General features: G+C 38.4%; 1 protein-coding gene across 19 annotated transcripts in view; it reads right to left on the minus strand.

The window, feature by feature from the left end:
• Nucleotides 1–754: 754 nt before the first annotated feature.
• nrcama (neuronal cell adhesion molecule a) overlaps nt 755–15,384 on the minus strand; it is a 139,271-nt gene continuing 124,641 nt past the window's right edge. For 9 of the 19 annotated variants that reach the window (XM_049474247.1, XM_049474251.1, XM_049474249.1 and 6 more), the window contains 6 exons: nt 12,891–12,956; nt 12,462–12,584; nt 10,669–10,824; nt 10,038–10,169; nt 8,908–8,986; nt 755–5,386 (listed from right to left, as the gene is read on the minus strand). In XM_049474247.1, coding sequence (XP_049330204.1) covers nt 5,152–5,386; nt 8,908–8,986; nt 10,038–10,169; nt 10,669–10,824; nt 12,462–12,584; nt 12,891–12,956 — 791 coding nt within the window. In that variant the 3' untranslated portion in view covers nt 755–5,151. The remainder of the gene's footprint in view (nt 5,387–8,907; nt 8,987–10,037; nt 10,170–10,668; nt 10,825–12,461; nt 12,585–12,890; nt 12,957–15,384) is intronic. The other 10 variants (XM_049474257.1, XM_049474256.1, XM_049474254.1 and 7 more) reach the window with 2 other exon arrangements.

The raw sequence follows: 15,384 nt of genomic DNA on the forward strand, positions 1-15,384 counted from the left end.
CAATTATGCAATACTCAAAATCACTGTTCATATTTTTCCCATTCTGAAAGTTTATCTCAACTTTAATTGAGACTGCTGGCTCATATCTACATAATCTTGTGTACTCTATAATTGGAAAACTACATAAGTGAGCAGGTAGGTGTACAGGTCTTCCCAATAAATTGTTTGAGGAGTGCAGATGTGTGAAAAGTAACAGGAATTCTACAAATTAAAAAACAGGAATTATTACTGTAATTAATAACAATATTAAAATGTAAATTGGGGACATTCCCTTGTACATACACTTCAGTTGGAGGACAGTTTTTATCAATTGAGAATATTCGGTTAAATACAAATTAGCTTTCTGAATTTACATTTTTTTATTTGAGTGACTTTCACTGCTACAATGTATAGTTACATAAAGACAGACTTGAATTGTTGCATTTTGTACTGCTTCACTCTAAAACATTTAACCGTCATTAATGCACATTGTCGCTGTCCAATGAAAACATGTATCTCCCAAACAGCAACTCTACAGGATAGAGAAAAAAACTACATTCAATGGAAATCACGACAGAATCACGGCAGAATCACGACAGAGTGTAAGAGACTGCTTGTGTTTGTATCTAAAACTAAAAAACTCAAAATCAAAATAAATAAAGCAAACAAAAATTGAGATACTTGTTTTTTAAATTGGACAGCGATGATATGTACCCTAGCACTTTTTGATAAAGCCATTAATTAACAACAGAACAAAAAACAAAGGGACTGGTAGTGAAATCCTTAAACCAACATTTATTTTATTTTATGTATTTTCTTCAGTTAAAATACAAAATATTTAGCAATTATAGAGAGTAAACCATTTTACAGCCTTTCATGCTTTTTTCCACAGCGCGTCAATATTGACCAGAATGTTAAATATCATATTCTATCATATCTCATTATCAGTCACGAAAACATGTGGCCCAGGCTATCTGCACACACACACACGCACACACACACACACACACACACACACTGATGCAGCCACAGTCTTTGAGGACCTGCAGTGTTTGCTGCGTGGTGTTATTTCATTTTCTCCTACTCTTCTGACAACTGAAAAAGTGAGTGAACTGCTGAAGAAGGACTGAGGGCAGACGGTCACCCAACTCAAGCTTCACCAGATAGCTGCACTGGGGAAGGCCTGGGCCTCGTGAACACCTGGCCAGAAAGATCTAAAAAATAATGTTCACAGCAACAAAACAATTAAAAAAAGGAGTGTAATTTCATAAAGTGTCAGACACAATGCATTTCACTAGCCAGCAGCCACCTCTTTCACCCGAGACCATTCAATTCCAACCCTGGATGCCTTTCTAATCCAGTTCAGTTTTTATATATAACAACAATTCTCTTCATACTTCATATTTTTTTCAATTATTACAATGTGTGTTAAATAATTTACTTTTGTATCATGAAAAGCCTCGGATCTCTAAACGGACTTCTTTACAGGAGAAAGTAAAAATCTTTGTAACTTTTTAATGGAAGTCAATTAAAAGGCTTTTTCACAACATAAAAATACATTTATTGAGGAGTATGTTTTTTCAGAATTATGCCTCCCTGGCAGAATTCAACTCCCTTCACTGCTAGTGCCTCACATTGCAGCATGAGGGGAATAGTGTACTCACGCATTCCTTTTATTTCTTCTTATAAATACGGATTAATCTACAGTTACAGTAGATATAAGAATCAGATCGTAATCAGTTGCACTCACACTGCTTTGAGCATTCTTTTTCTTCTTCCATTGTTAAATGGCTGATAATATAATGCTTCGACCCCCAGCAATTAGCCTAAAAAATGAACCAGGCCAGGGTTAAGCTGTAAACGGTGCTTTAGACCACTTCACATCTTTTGACCTGGGAAAATTTGGTTTCTTTGGTCCAAACTGCAGCTGCTATTTTGACATGAACCAAACAAAAAAAATCCAGGTGATCCAAACAAGGTAGGAGTATAATCATTCTAAAAAGATTTGATTTTAAAGCAATTCTACTGCTTTATACTCATATTCATAGAATGTTATTAAAAAAGTTAAAAACAGCCCAAACTAAGACATGTGGGTTTTGTGCGAAAATATACTATACATAAATATAAAACAAGCAGCCTCCTTCTGGTGGGGTTAATTTTCACTAACTCATTTGAAAATCAGCATGTAAGTGGTCCCTGCCACTATGATCAGGAGATCGCTGGTTAGAATCCCATTTATGTAGCCCGTCATCAGCTGCCGGAGCCCTGAGAGAGCACAATTTGCCTTGTTCTCTCTGGGTGGGTAGATGGCGCCCTCCCTCCCCACATCACTCCAAAGGGTAATGTCGATCAGCACAAGGTACCTGTGAGCTGCGCTTTCCTCCGAGCACGCTGTGAAGCTACTCTGCAATGCTGCAAGAGCAGCAGTGTAAAAAAAGAGGTGGTGGCTGACTTCACATGTATCAGAGGAGACATGTGCTAAACTTCTCCTTCCTCATGAAGTGATAGGGGATAATTGGCCATGTAAATTGGGGAAAAAATGGGATAATTTCTGCAATCTGCAACATTTGTCTTGCGCTTGATTAACCATTGAAATGTAAAAGATTGTGGTCCATCCACTCTACTAAGGGCTTGGAATCACCAAATTCTTTTAGACCCTCTCTTGGCCCTCCAGGACTGGAATTCATGACATGCAGGTGGAAGTCACACTTCTATTCCGATCTAAGACCTTTTGCTGTTTGTTTTCCGATCGAAGCTGGGCATAGGATCAGCACATAAGCGTAGCTCATCAAATCCCATGTGTCTGAAACACTGGTGGCGTGGATATTTACAAAGCAAAGCAACATCTACACATTAAAAAGCAGACGATTCCAAACTCAAAAAAACTTGATGCAAGTTATGACGAGCTATCTCATGAATTCTAGGGCCTTGCCAAAAAAAGGCCAAACAAGCAACAAGAGTTCCAAGCATGTCGCTACCGTGTACACACACACACACACACACACACACACACACACACACACACACACACACACACATTGTGTATTTGTATACAGACTCTTCGCTTGCTCACTCACGCACACACACACAAACATACACACACACACATACATTCACATTCATAGACATGTACAACTATACATGCATGTTCTCACTCAAACACATCCATACACACATATACACACACACTCCAGCCACACCTGATGAAGGTAGCACTGCGCACTGTGTGTTTTGTGAGCTTCCGATTGCACTACGACTTCGACAGCTTGCAATACTCATTAACATGCAATAAAAAACATGTTTATGTTTTGTGAAAAGGGTGTTCTTTTTTTTGTTTCTCCCCTCCTACCTATTCTCACATACACTGAGATTACTAACAACAGGTTACTGCAAGCTCCACATTCCTTTATTTACTCAAACACCCCTGACCCTCCCCCCCTTCTTTCCCTCAGTGTGAAGAACCGCCCGCTTCTGTCTGGTCAGTATCTATGGCAGTTTACCCGCGAAAGTAGATTGGCAGTAGTTTTAGCTGCTTCACCGGATAAATCACAGCCCCTCCACCACAGCGTGGGATGATTCAATCATAATGACGGAGCACAGGCGATGATGTCTTCTTGCGTAGCAGTTGCCGATCGGGGTGGTTAGTCCATGCCGGGGCTCTGACGGAAAGCTCCTCCCCCTTTCTCAATCCAAGAGCTAGCTACGACCGAGCTCTGCTCTCTGAACTGAACGAATGGAAGGGTGGGGCTGAGGAGGGCGTAGCTGTTGATGAGCGACCGCGGAACACTTGTCTCCTTTCCAAGGCACTGAGGAACCGTGCTAAAGACCACTTAGAGCACCCAGCTTTACACCCACTGACCAGCGCAGGAGGCTGCATAGACACCAGACACTGAGCAGCCGTGTTTTGGCCCAATGAGGGGCTCCACAATCTCCATGAGTTGAGCCAGCAGTGACAGTAATGAGCGAGACACAACTTGACGTGACTTTCTTGACGTTTCTCATTTCTTCTTCTTCTTCTTCTTCTTCTTCTTCTTCTTCAGTAGTGCACCAGCGAAAAACACAACAACAGAGAGAGAGAGAGTATCCAATTGCATTCAATTGCAACAGCAAACTGAAGCAACATTTACAAAAGAAAAAATGGTTAGAGCAAAGAAAAAAAAGAACTTTAAGAGAACCCAAAAACAAACAGACACAGCTATAAATGTGTAAATGTGTGGAATAGTCTGAACATTGAATGTGAATGTGTGTGTCGAGAGTTTTTTTTTTTTTTTTTTTTTTACAATTTTTTTTATCATATTGACCCCCAAATATCCAGTTTGTTCATCTTTATACTGCAGCTCCAGTCTGGCACAAAAGACGTCAAATAAAAACAGTTAAACACAACAATGTCCACAAAAGACATTGGTGCCGTTTTTTTAGCGTGTACAATACCGGTTTCAACACTGTCGACGAGGGAACTGAAGAAGGCAGCTGTGATGCGAAGCGTGAGCGTCCACTAGACACTGGTCCGAAAGCTTTTTATAACGCTAGCTCACGCTGACCCACTGATTCACAGAGCACAGAGTGTGAGGTGTGTGGTAGCACTGAGTCAGTCCATGCAGTGAATGCATAGCACAAGAGGGGGGCGGGTGGGCAGGCGGTGCGAGATGGTGGCCTACTGACTGACTGCAAACCCAAGAACCCATGTTCAGAAAATAGAATTCTCATTTATGTGTATATAATTTCTATATATTCATATATATATCTATATATATATATATATATATATACGTTTGCAAAAAGATAATACAGCAGTTATCACATTAAGGTCCTCCTGCATTCACGCCGCTGACTAGCCGAGGAGACCAGGTGGAGGGCTGGTCTGCTGGTTACGGTACATTCCTCCTGTGTGTATTGCTTTCTCTCTGTTTCCCTCACTCTCTCTCTATCTGCTTTGCTCTCTCACTTTTTCTCTCTCTCTCTTTCTCTCTCTATCTCTCTGTCTGATGCTTATGAGTGGGTTGCTGTTTGTCGGTTTCGTTCGTTTATGGTGGCCATGTGATGTCAGGAGGGTCACAGTGAAGTAGGGAAAGTCTGCTCTCCAGATGAAAGAAGTGTAACGAGACTGTACGGGGTGGGGTAGGAGATGGGGGTTGTTGGCGGGGGTCCACGACCAAAGGTTTTCAAGGCCTGTTACACAAAGGAGTTCATGGCATTGACAGGAGACGGAGCCTCCGAACTTTCGTTGCCTTCCTGTGTGTCCTTCTCCTTCTTCCCGCTGTACTGGCCAATGAAGGATCCATCCTCGTTGAACTGGCCGTCGCCTCCCTCGCCGTAGTCCACCAGGCTGTCGTCACTATCGTCCTTCTTCACCGTGCCGTTGGACGGGGTCCGGCTGCCCTTCAGGGGCTTGTGGTCCTCCGTGTCACTGAGACAGAAGGTGAAATAAAGCAAAGAATTAGAAAAAGCAGAAGAGGCTCTTTTTTTTGCAGTTAGAGAGTACATGCAGTTTAGTGCATGTATGGGTTTACTATGCATATTGCACACCTCCCCATTAGGACAATCGTGCACTCAGGGTTGAGGGACTTATGTCAAAATGCAAAAGCTGCTGCTGCTGCTGATGAAACTTTAAAAAAGTAGTATTTAAAAATCATCTTTGAGAATCCAAAAAATAACGCAAGACATACAAAAACAAAAAAACAAAAAGCAGACATACATTAGTTATATATGCAAACTAAAAAAAAAAAGAAAAGTTTGGGAATTGAAACTAAAGGGGCATTAGATGCAGTTAGCAGGTGGCACGTTCCTTCTCCTCGTTTTGCCTCTATATTGATAAAAATGTAGATAAAAATAAAAAAGCAAGAGAGTTTTGACGTGCAAGACTTGCAGAATCCCTCTTACCTCTCCAAGGACCTACAAGAACCAAATTTCCCCCAAATACAAAGAACATGTCAGGACTAACATATAAATGAGATATAAATGTATTAAACAGAAAAGATTCAGTGGATAACATAAAATGCCATAAGGACGAGTGACTTGGATTAAACCGCCATAATAAATCCTGCTTAGCGTGTATCTGATGAATGGTGACATTAGAATGGCATTAAAAGAGTACAATACAAACCCCAATACAACTGAAACATACAACCCTAATTCCAAAAAATATTTTGCAAATGTCATATACCCACATTTTATTCATAATATACACTGCCTGGCCAAAAAAACACTTTAATATTTCATTGGACCACCTTTAGACTGTGGCATTGTTTCAGTAAGCTTCTGCAATGTCACAAGATTTATTTCAATCCATCTTGGAATATGGCCATCAGGGAAGAAAAAAATAATTGAAGGAATAACCTGGTCTATGTTCAGTATATTCAGGTAGTCAGCTGACCTCATTCTTTCAGCACATACTGTCGCTGAACCTAGACTTGACCAACTGCAGCAACACCAGATCATTTACTCTGTTAAATACAGGTGAATACTTTTTTTGGACAGGCAGTGTAATATAGAACACATATTAAATTATTTAAAAGTGAGACATTTTACCATGTCATGAAAAACATAATCTCACATAGAAATTGATGGAAGAAATGCATCTAAAAAAAAGACATTGGGGCAGGGCAAACAAAAGTCTGGCAAAATAAGTGGTACTAATAAAAAGCAGATGAAGAAGGGCAGATCTTCACCAATATGTGAAAAACTGAATCTACTACCTCCACTATATCTGGAGAAGTCCCTGTGTGAAAGTCCAATGATCAATATTGGATGCTGGTGATCTTCGGGTCCTCAGGTGGCACTGCATTAAAAACAGGCTGGTCTGATTCTGTATTGGAAATGACTGCATGGGCTCAGAAACATCTCTGCAGTCCAGACATTTCACCAAAAATTAACATTTGATGCACCATGAAATAAAAAATCCAGCAAAAAAAGATGCTAGAATCCGACGTCAGAAAAGAGCGAGACATGAGGAATGAAACATTCCTCTACCAAAACCAGATCATTATAGAAGACGGGATGTTTCAAAATGGGAGACACAGCCCTTTTCCCAACCTTTTGGAGATGCAATGCTTCCATCAAGATCTAAATGAGTTAAAGGCAAAATGACTCAAGGTTCTAATGTAAATAAAAAATGAAGTCTATGAAATTTGCAGCTCAATGGATTCTGTATGTATTTCGATTTAATTACATTTTAAACAGCATTCCAGCTTTTTTGGAAATGGGGTTGTATAAAACAGAGAAATGTGACATTTTGAAACTAAAACCGAGGCATCTCTAATGCTCTTACTATGTAAGACTTCTCTGTAGTAGACTATGATTTCCAAGCTACATTTACTGTATATGACTCCTTGGGTAAGATTTCTATCACTACACTTCTTTTATGTGAATACCATATTTTTTTGCACTATAAGGGGCGCTTAAAATCATCAGTATGCCTTTTAATCCAGTGTGCCTTGTGTATGAATTTTACCAGTCAGGATGTAACGAGCAGTAAAGCCACTCCGCTGAAGTGCAGCAGTGCGCTGCTGGAGCAGCCTTAGCATTAACCACTAAACACAGTGCTACCTCTTTTGCTGTTCAAAGGGAGTATATCAGACTGTAATCTTCGTGTTTACCGTGATAACACAAGCTACGTTGAATGAACCGCTAGCTAATACTGCCATGGCTTACCGGAGCACTCAGTGTTCCTCATTGTAGTGCTGTCGGGCAGCATTATCCACTAATGCTAATGCTCCAGCCTTTGTGCTGGAAAAAATTGGGAATCTAAGCTCACTGTAAATAAACGGAAGTGCCCAAATAAACAGTTTTCAGGAGCTAAATCACTAAAGCACTCGTTTTACTTTAAAAGAAAGTCTTTTTTTAATTACAGTTTATTTAGCTTAGCTTTACTTAACTTAGTTAGCCACCCCCCACCACCACCCAGCGATGAGACCTGCTGAATCAGAAGTTCCTTATAGTGTCTCTTAAAATGCACCTTACAATCCAGTGCACCTTATGTATGAAAATAGACCAGAAAATAGTTATTCATTGATAGTGCACCTTATAATACAGTGCGCCTTATAGTGAGAAAAATACAGTAACATGATTCAAATGTAAGTCATTCTGAATAAGATCATCAGCCAAATGCCACATAAAAAAAATATTAGCAGTATATATTAGCAGCATTTGTATATGTCTGGATATATCATGAATAAAATGGAAAGCGAGTTAGTGTTGTTTATTTCTTTCTTTTTTCAAATCCAAGGCTCTGGTTAGGTTTGTTACACACAGAGCACACACAGGTTGGTGGAAGGACACGCCTGCTTGCCTTATGCTGTCTGAAAATGGAGTCAAGATGGGAAAGCTTCCACTCAGAGGACAATTATTTAAGGCCAAAAACCTGAGAGGGAGAGCAAAAACAAACTATGGTTGCTTTAACAGCTTTTTAGTGCACAGTGCCTATTAACAGAATTCACCTGTTCAAAGCTTCTCTTTTTTTTGCTTCTAGAAGTAGAATTATGGTCCGTAATAAAAATTTGCATTGTTGCATCAATTAATAATGTTATGTCAATTAAATATATAATGTAAAATAAGTGATTGCATAAATCTGTACCTTCCCGTTCAGTTCAACAAAAGTCTAGGCAACTGGTTGCTACACAGTAAAATCCAGTGTTAAAATCAGAGTGCTGAGTTGATGTTATTTGTGTTAGCTACAAATCAATGCCAGTGTATTCTCTCTCTCTGGCTCTGCAGGCTTACTTCACTTTAAGCCAATTTCTTTGTGATTGATTCAATTCAACAGGTGTGGATTTTGCTCATTTTGCTTACACAAAAGGTTTTTTCGCTGTTTTAGTGTTTATTTAATGTGTAATTGTTTCTATTCTATTCTGTGTAACATATTGCTGAAGAGCATGAGTGGTTTAATTGCCACACGTCTGCAAAGCAGCAGATTTCATTGGCTCCTCTCACCTGTATTCTCCAAAAGTGCCATCATCCTCTTTCATAGGCTGGATCTCTGGATCCTGATGAGCTTCTTCTTTTTCTTTCACTGTGTGTTAAACAAACCAGTAAAGCAAATACTAAGATCAGAACCAGTATCAGTAGTCAAAATCAGTAATCATAATACTGTTTAATAATATAGAAAAAGAAATCAAATCACATTCACCACACTTGAAACTTTCACATCAGAACTTAACAAAACATCCCCAAAAATTCAGAGTGGTGTCATACATACAGTGATGCTTTAAATATTAAACAACGTGGAAAAGGAGAACCCAGCTGAGACAAAAATGTTATACTTGGTCATTTATTTATTAGTCATTAAAATGATCCAATAATTAAAGATTTGTGAGTAGCAAGAGTATGTGAACCTCTGCGTTTAGTATCTGGCGTGATCCCACTTTGCAGCAATAACTGCATCATTGATCGTTTCCTAGACTAAATGTTTTCTGGGATGTTGGTGGGTTTCCTCACATTAACTGCTCAATTTAGGTCCTTTTACAACATTTCAGTTGGATTAAGGTAACGACTTTGACTTGGTCATTCCAAAACTTTAACTTTATTCTTCTTATTTAACTATACTTTGGTAGAACACTTTGTGTGCTTTGGGTCATTGTTTTGATGCATGACCCACATCTGATGATGTGAAGAACATCAGAACATTATACCACAGTTATTTCCGACACTGCAATGTAATTGGCTGTGCTTGGCTGATTTTATGAGTGCTGGTAATGCACTGTAACCAAAGCTCTCTATGTATTACATTGCCACACACAGGTAACAGGTTATAGTGTATTATTTCTTAAATATAGAACGAAAATGCAGCGTTTTTGTAACTCGGAGATTCATTAGAAAAATTGGCTAACTAATAGAACAAATCACAATGTCATGTAATACTGTATAAACAGTTTAAAATGAGTTATCTATAGAAACACTTATAGAAGATTGGATCAGACCAGTACTAGGAGAAACTATGCAACTACGTACTCAGATGAGACATCCATTGTGGAAGGAACTGATACAGTAGATTCTCAATTTGGAACTTGGAAATTTAGACATGGCATTAAACAATTACTGCATTTATGTTCAAAAACTCTCACCAGGATATTTGCCTCCTTTGTTCCTCTTGATGAAGCAGACGATGAGGAGGACCAGGATCAACAGTGCGATGGCACACATCAGACCAATGAACCAGCCTTGTGTGGCTATATCCACCTGTCTGCTGGCCATAGCTGCTTACACACAAAAATACACAAAAATAGGCCAAAATAGAGAAGTAAGAACTTTTTGTGTGTTCAGGAATGGTTCAATATGGTGTAAACTAAAACACTGAAGATCATGTGTAAGACATGTGTAAACCTGTAAAAAAAGAGCATATTGATCCACAAGCACCATTTCTTCACAAAAAAAATTATGACAAAATGAAACAATAATTCACAATGACAGAGATGAGGTTCTCTTGACCAATAGCATTGCAGACCAGATGTTAATCTCAGAAAGGTTAAAAAAAACAAAACACAAAAATGATGTCAATGAAACAAACAAAGGAAACAGGAACGCATGCCATGCCCGTATTTTCCACTGCTCTGCCTGGACCCCCACATGCATTCTGGGTCATGAAATTCAAGTCTAATCTACAGGAGCACTACAGAAGATCTCATAGAGGGTGAATGGATGGGGCTCCACGGACCACATCAAACCGGAATATTCCTCAAGCGCGTGCTCCCTCACCTGGAACCGTAATCAGCAGCTCCTCCGTGCTGTGCACCGTCAGATCTGCATGGTTATTGGCCACCACGCGCACCTTATAGACCACGCCCGCCTTTAGATTCTTTAACTGATATGTTCGGGAGCCGTTTACAGCCTCCCTTTTCCAGGCTTCTTTACCTGGGAAGAGGTGGGTAGGTGGATGTAGTGGGGTTACAGTGATTCTAGTGAAGCATAGACAGACTCCACAGCCTACATTTGCCCTTTGCCCATACAGTTAGGTCTAAAAATATTTGGAACGTTTAAAGAAATCTTCATGATTTGGGTTCTGCATGGAAACACACTGAATGTGAAATGAAACAAAGTGGGAATTTTAAAAAGCCTGGACGTCCATGGAAGACAACAGTGAGGGAGGATCGCAGAATTCTCTTTATACTAAAGAAAACCTATCACAACAATATGTGAAGAACACTCTGTAGTTAAGAGGTGTATCATTATTTAAGTCAACCACAAGGAGCATATCATTAATAGAAAGGCCAGATTAGACTTTACCAAAAAAAAAAAAAAACATCTAAAGAAGCCAGCCCCGTTCTGGAACAGAATTCTGTGTACAGGTGAAACTAAGATCACCCAATACTGGAATGATGAGAAGAATAAAGTATGAAGAAGGCTTGGAACAGCTTGACAATGCTCACCACATCCTCTGTTTAACCTGATGGTGATATGAGCGTGCATGGCTTCCAGTGGCTTTGGGTCACTAGTGTTTATTGAAGATGTGACAGAAGACAGAAGCAGAAAGATGAATTCTAAAGTGTAAAGGGATTTACTTTCTGCTCAGGTTCAACCAAATGCAGCAAAGTTGATTGGACAGCGCTTCACAGTACAGATGGACAAGAAGCTTTTTAAGGTGAAAAAGCAGAATATTCTGCAGTGGCCAAATCAATCTCCAGATCTGAACCTGATCGAGCAGCATTTTACTCTCTTAAGAAAAAACTGAAGGTAGAAAAACACACAAACCAGCAACAACTAAAGACAGCTGCAGTAAAGCATTATAAAGAAGGAAACTCAGTCAGTTGGAGATGTTTATGGGTTCCAGACTTCAGGCAATCACTGTCTGCAAAGGATTCTCCACAAAGTATTAAAACTGAACATTTTATTTATGGTTTATTTATGGTTTAAAGTTTATTTGTCCAAATATGTTAAGGAGGCTTAGTAGAAAAATGGTTGTAATGGTTGTAAAACACTTCATAGCATATTTTTGTTTTGCCCTTTGAATTGAACCTGAAAGTCTACACTTCAACTGCATCTCATTTGTTTCATTTCAAATTCAGTGTGGTGGCATGCAGAACCCAAACCATGAAGACTGTTTCACTGTCCAAACAAAATGTGGGCCTGACTGTATAAAACAGTGTTTAAAACTACTTACAGTAACTACAGTAGATCAGTGGAATTGCTGACACCATTGCTTGGCCCTACTTTACATTAGATGTCTTTAATAACTAAGCAGTTACACATACAAAAAAAAAATCCATGCAATAAAAACAGCTGGTTGTAAACTTACAACAGCTTATGTATATCAATACATTTTGATAGAAGATAACAAGAAAATAGGTGAGATATGATAAATGTACATGCGTTTAAACTTTACTTAATGTTTAAAAAATGTTTCGTTTTGATTTCAGGTTGACTTTAAGCAGGAAGCTTTAAATAAAACACTGTTGGTAAGTATTTTGTTTAGACAATTTCTGGACTGTTCTCGCCAAACTGGGCAGCTGTGCTACGTGCTAATCGCAGGATATGATGAAGGCATAGCTTACTGTTGTCTAACATATATTCCACATATACATTGTTTTCTTCCCCAGTGTATTCCCAGTTTATTATGGCGTGGTCTTCCTCCAAGGAGTAGTTCACGTTCCTGAACACCGGGCCTACTGGACGCGCTGCCCACAACAAAGACACACACACACACATACACAGAAGCTAAAGATTACTGGGTTAAAGATTACTGTGGAGCAGCCAAAGTAAAATATATTACCCGGACATACATCAGACCCCTTTCTCACAGAATAATACACTTACATTACATATATACCATATACATATTATATAATACCATAGATGTGTGGTATTCTGGACATCATGTCTCTCTCGCTTTCTCTCTCTCTCACACACAGGCGTACATGCACACACACACACACACAAAGATAGTTGACCGATAATTTAAAAAGAAAGGTGGGTGTTTGTACCCTTGTAAAATGGGGGCTGCACAGACTGAGTAACGGGGGATATTGGATGTGAAGGGGATTCAGTGCCTGAAAGAACATCAACAAGAATGAGACACACAACATCACATACAGTAGTGAAAGAGAGAGAGACAGAGAGAGGATGTGTAACAGAGAGAGAGAGAGAGAGAGAGAGAGAGAGAGAGAGAGAGAGAAAGGCAGAGAAATAAAAAGAGTTAAACAGTTGGTCATGCAGCATCATGCGAGTTGCTGGTGTGGTAAAAAAAAAAAGCCTGGATCAGGACAGGATTCATTTCTCAAGGGGTTCTGGGGTAATTTTCTCTTTTATGGGGGGGTCCTCTGTGATTTTATTTGCGTCCAGAACAACCATGTATGTGTTTTTTTGTGAATTATCTACTGTTTAACTACTTAGTAATTTTAGCTCTGACTTTTGTCACCTCGCCTTTAATAAAATAGCTATTTGTCCACTGCCAGTCTCTGTAACTAACACTTTGGGCGTGTGTTTCCACAGAGATCCACCTAAACACAACAGCTAGTGGAAATGGAGGAGCTACTGAACGTGATGTCATGTGACTGAGAAAACCTAAAAAACTCACTGATCCTTCCTGTTTTTTCAATTGCAGTCTGGATGTAAGAGTTTTATCACTGAGTAGAAGTGTGAAATATCTTTCACAAATGTCTCCCTGAGAAACTAATCCCGTCCTGATAGGGCTAAAGACTGAATATAAGAGTGGCTGGATGCAGTTGAAAGTGAATTTAAAATGTCACTTATGCCCACAGTTTTTAAGTAAATGAGATAAAAAACTTTAATTTAAACATTTTTATCTTTTTTGGTAAAACTTTACTTGGATGGTTCATTCCATGCTCCATGCTTCATGGTCAACGCTTAGTAAGTGCAACTACACTCTCAGGTTAATATACAGTAAATTATTCTCTTTATTGAAAGTAACCCTACACTTAACTCATAAACTCTAATCTTAACATTTTTGGGTTTAGGTTTAGGGTTAGATTTAAGGTTTAGATTAAGATTTTAGGGGTTAATTCTTCGTTGAGGTTGAGGGTTAGAGTTGGTTGTAGGGTTAAGTTCTATACAGAATCATCTACATTTATCTTAAAGTATCTTAAAACATTTATTAGAAATTCAGTTAGTCATGTTTGTTGAAAGTTGGTTGAGCATCAATGAGGCCTCTATATAGGACCATACAAATAAAATGACACCTCTTTTTTAAAGCAAGTTGTGTCCTCTCCCCTTACATTAAATGTCCCCAGAGCTTTTCTTCACAATTGACATCTAATACTGACCATGAGCATGCAAATGTTTTTAAAAAAAGGTAAGTGGTATAGTATAGTATAGTATAGTAGTAGACTCATCATTTCATTAGTATATGTGTGTTTTTTGTTTCTGATTATCGTTCTTCGATCAAATTCGTTCCCAGTGTGAGTTTCTAGCATGTAAACAGGTGGTGGGCTTGCAAATAAAATAAAGGTGGGTTCAGGCAGTCACATGGCCTCGTCTCCAATCCCAATTTTTTTCAAGATGGCAGACACATTCCATTTTAGCCATCTTTTGGCTTCAACAAAATGGGAATGAATGGAGTCACATGTTCACTCTTATATGAAGTCTACTATGTGGTATGGAACAGTTTAAATGAGCAGGAGAGAGAAATAGTTAGAAATAGAAGCAGAAAAAGAGAGGAATACTGGATCATTGATCTTATATCTTATTTCTTAAAGAATAGTCCACTGTATTTTCAGTCTAAACTCTCTATTTCTTAAAAAGAGCTGGATCTTATAATAGAAGCGGGATATTATAAATGGGACTTTTATAATTTAGATTTTTTTCCATCACTGTTTAAACTAAATTAGTTTAATAATTAGTTTGTAATGATAAATATGGTTTATGCAGGTGACTTTTTGTGAATTTCTCCACTGTGGGACTAATAAAGGATTATCTTATCTTATCTTATCTTAAGCTGTGTTCAGCATCTGCATATTCTCCACTAGAGGGAGCCGAGAGCACTTCAATCACTTTAAAAACGATGAACCGTAACAAAGGTTATATTATATTTTATCACTACGACAAGTATTAAATTAAAGGTTTTTAAAGTTAAATGAAGGATTTTTATCAGCTAGGTCCATTATCTGAGCTAAAAGCAGCATTGAGGATTTGTTTAACATTTTTAAAGTGAATTAATACTAAACTGATACTTGTAGATATCCAGCTAAAGCATATTTAAATCTTACTTTACAATAAGTAAGTGATGATGTCTGATTAACATGATTTAAAGGTATTTTAGAATTTAGTTAATCCTAACATTACAACATTACAGTATCATCTTTTTCTGATCATATATTTGTTTGTTTAGATCCATATTTATTATGGTTTTAGGCTTTTTTATATTTAGACAAATATTTTCTGATACTTAAAGTATACTCTCTCAGTTGTGTTGCTGTAATGATGCACATTTCGACATTGTGGGATTAATAAAAGATTATC

Source organism: Astyanax mexicanus, chromosome 2 (assembly GCF_023375975.1).
Source record: "Astyanax mexicanus isolate ESR-SI-001 chromosome 2, AstMex3_surface, whole genome shotgun sequence".
In the NCBI taxonomy this organism is placed as follows: Eukaryota; Metazoa; Chordata; class Actinopteri; order Characiformes; family Acestrorhamphidae; genus Astyanax; species Astyanax mexicanus.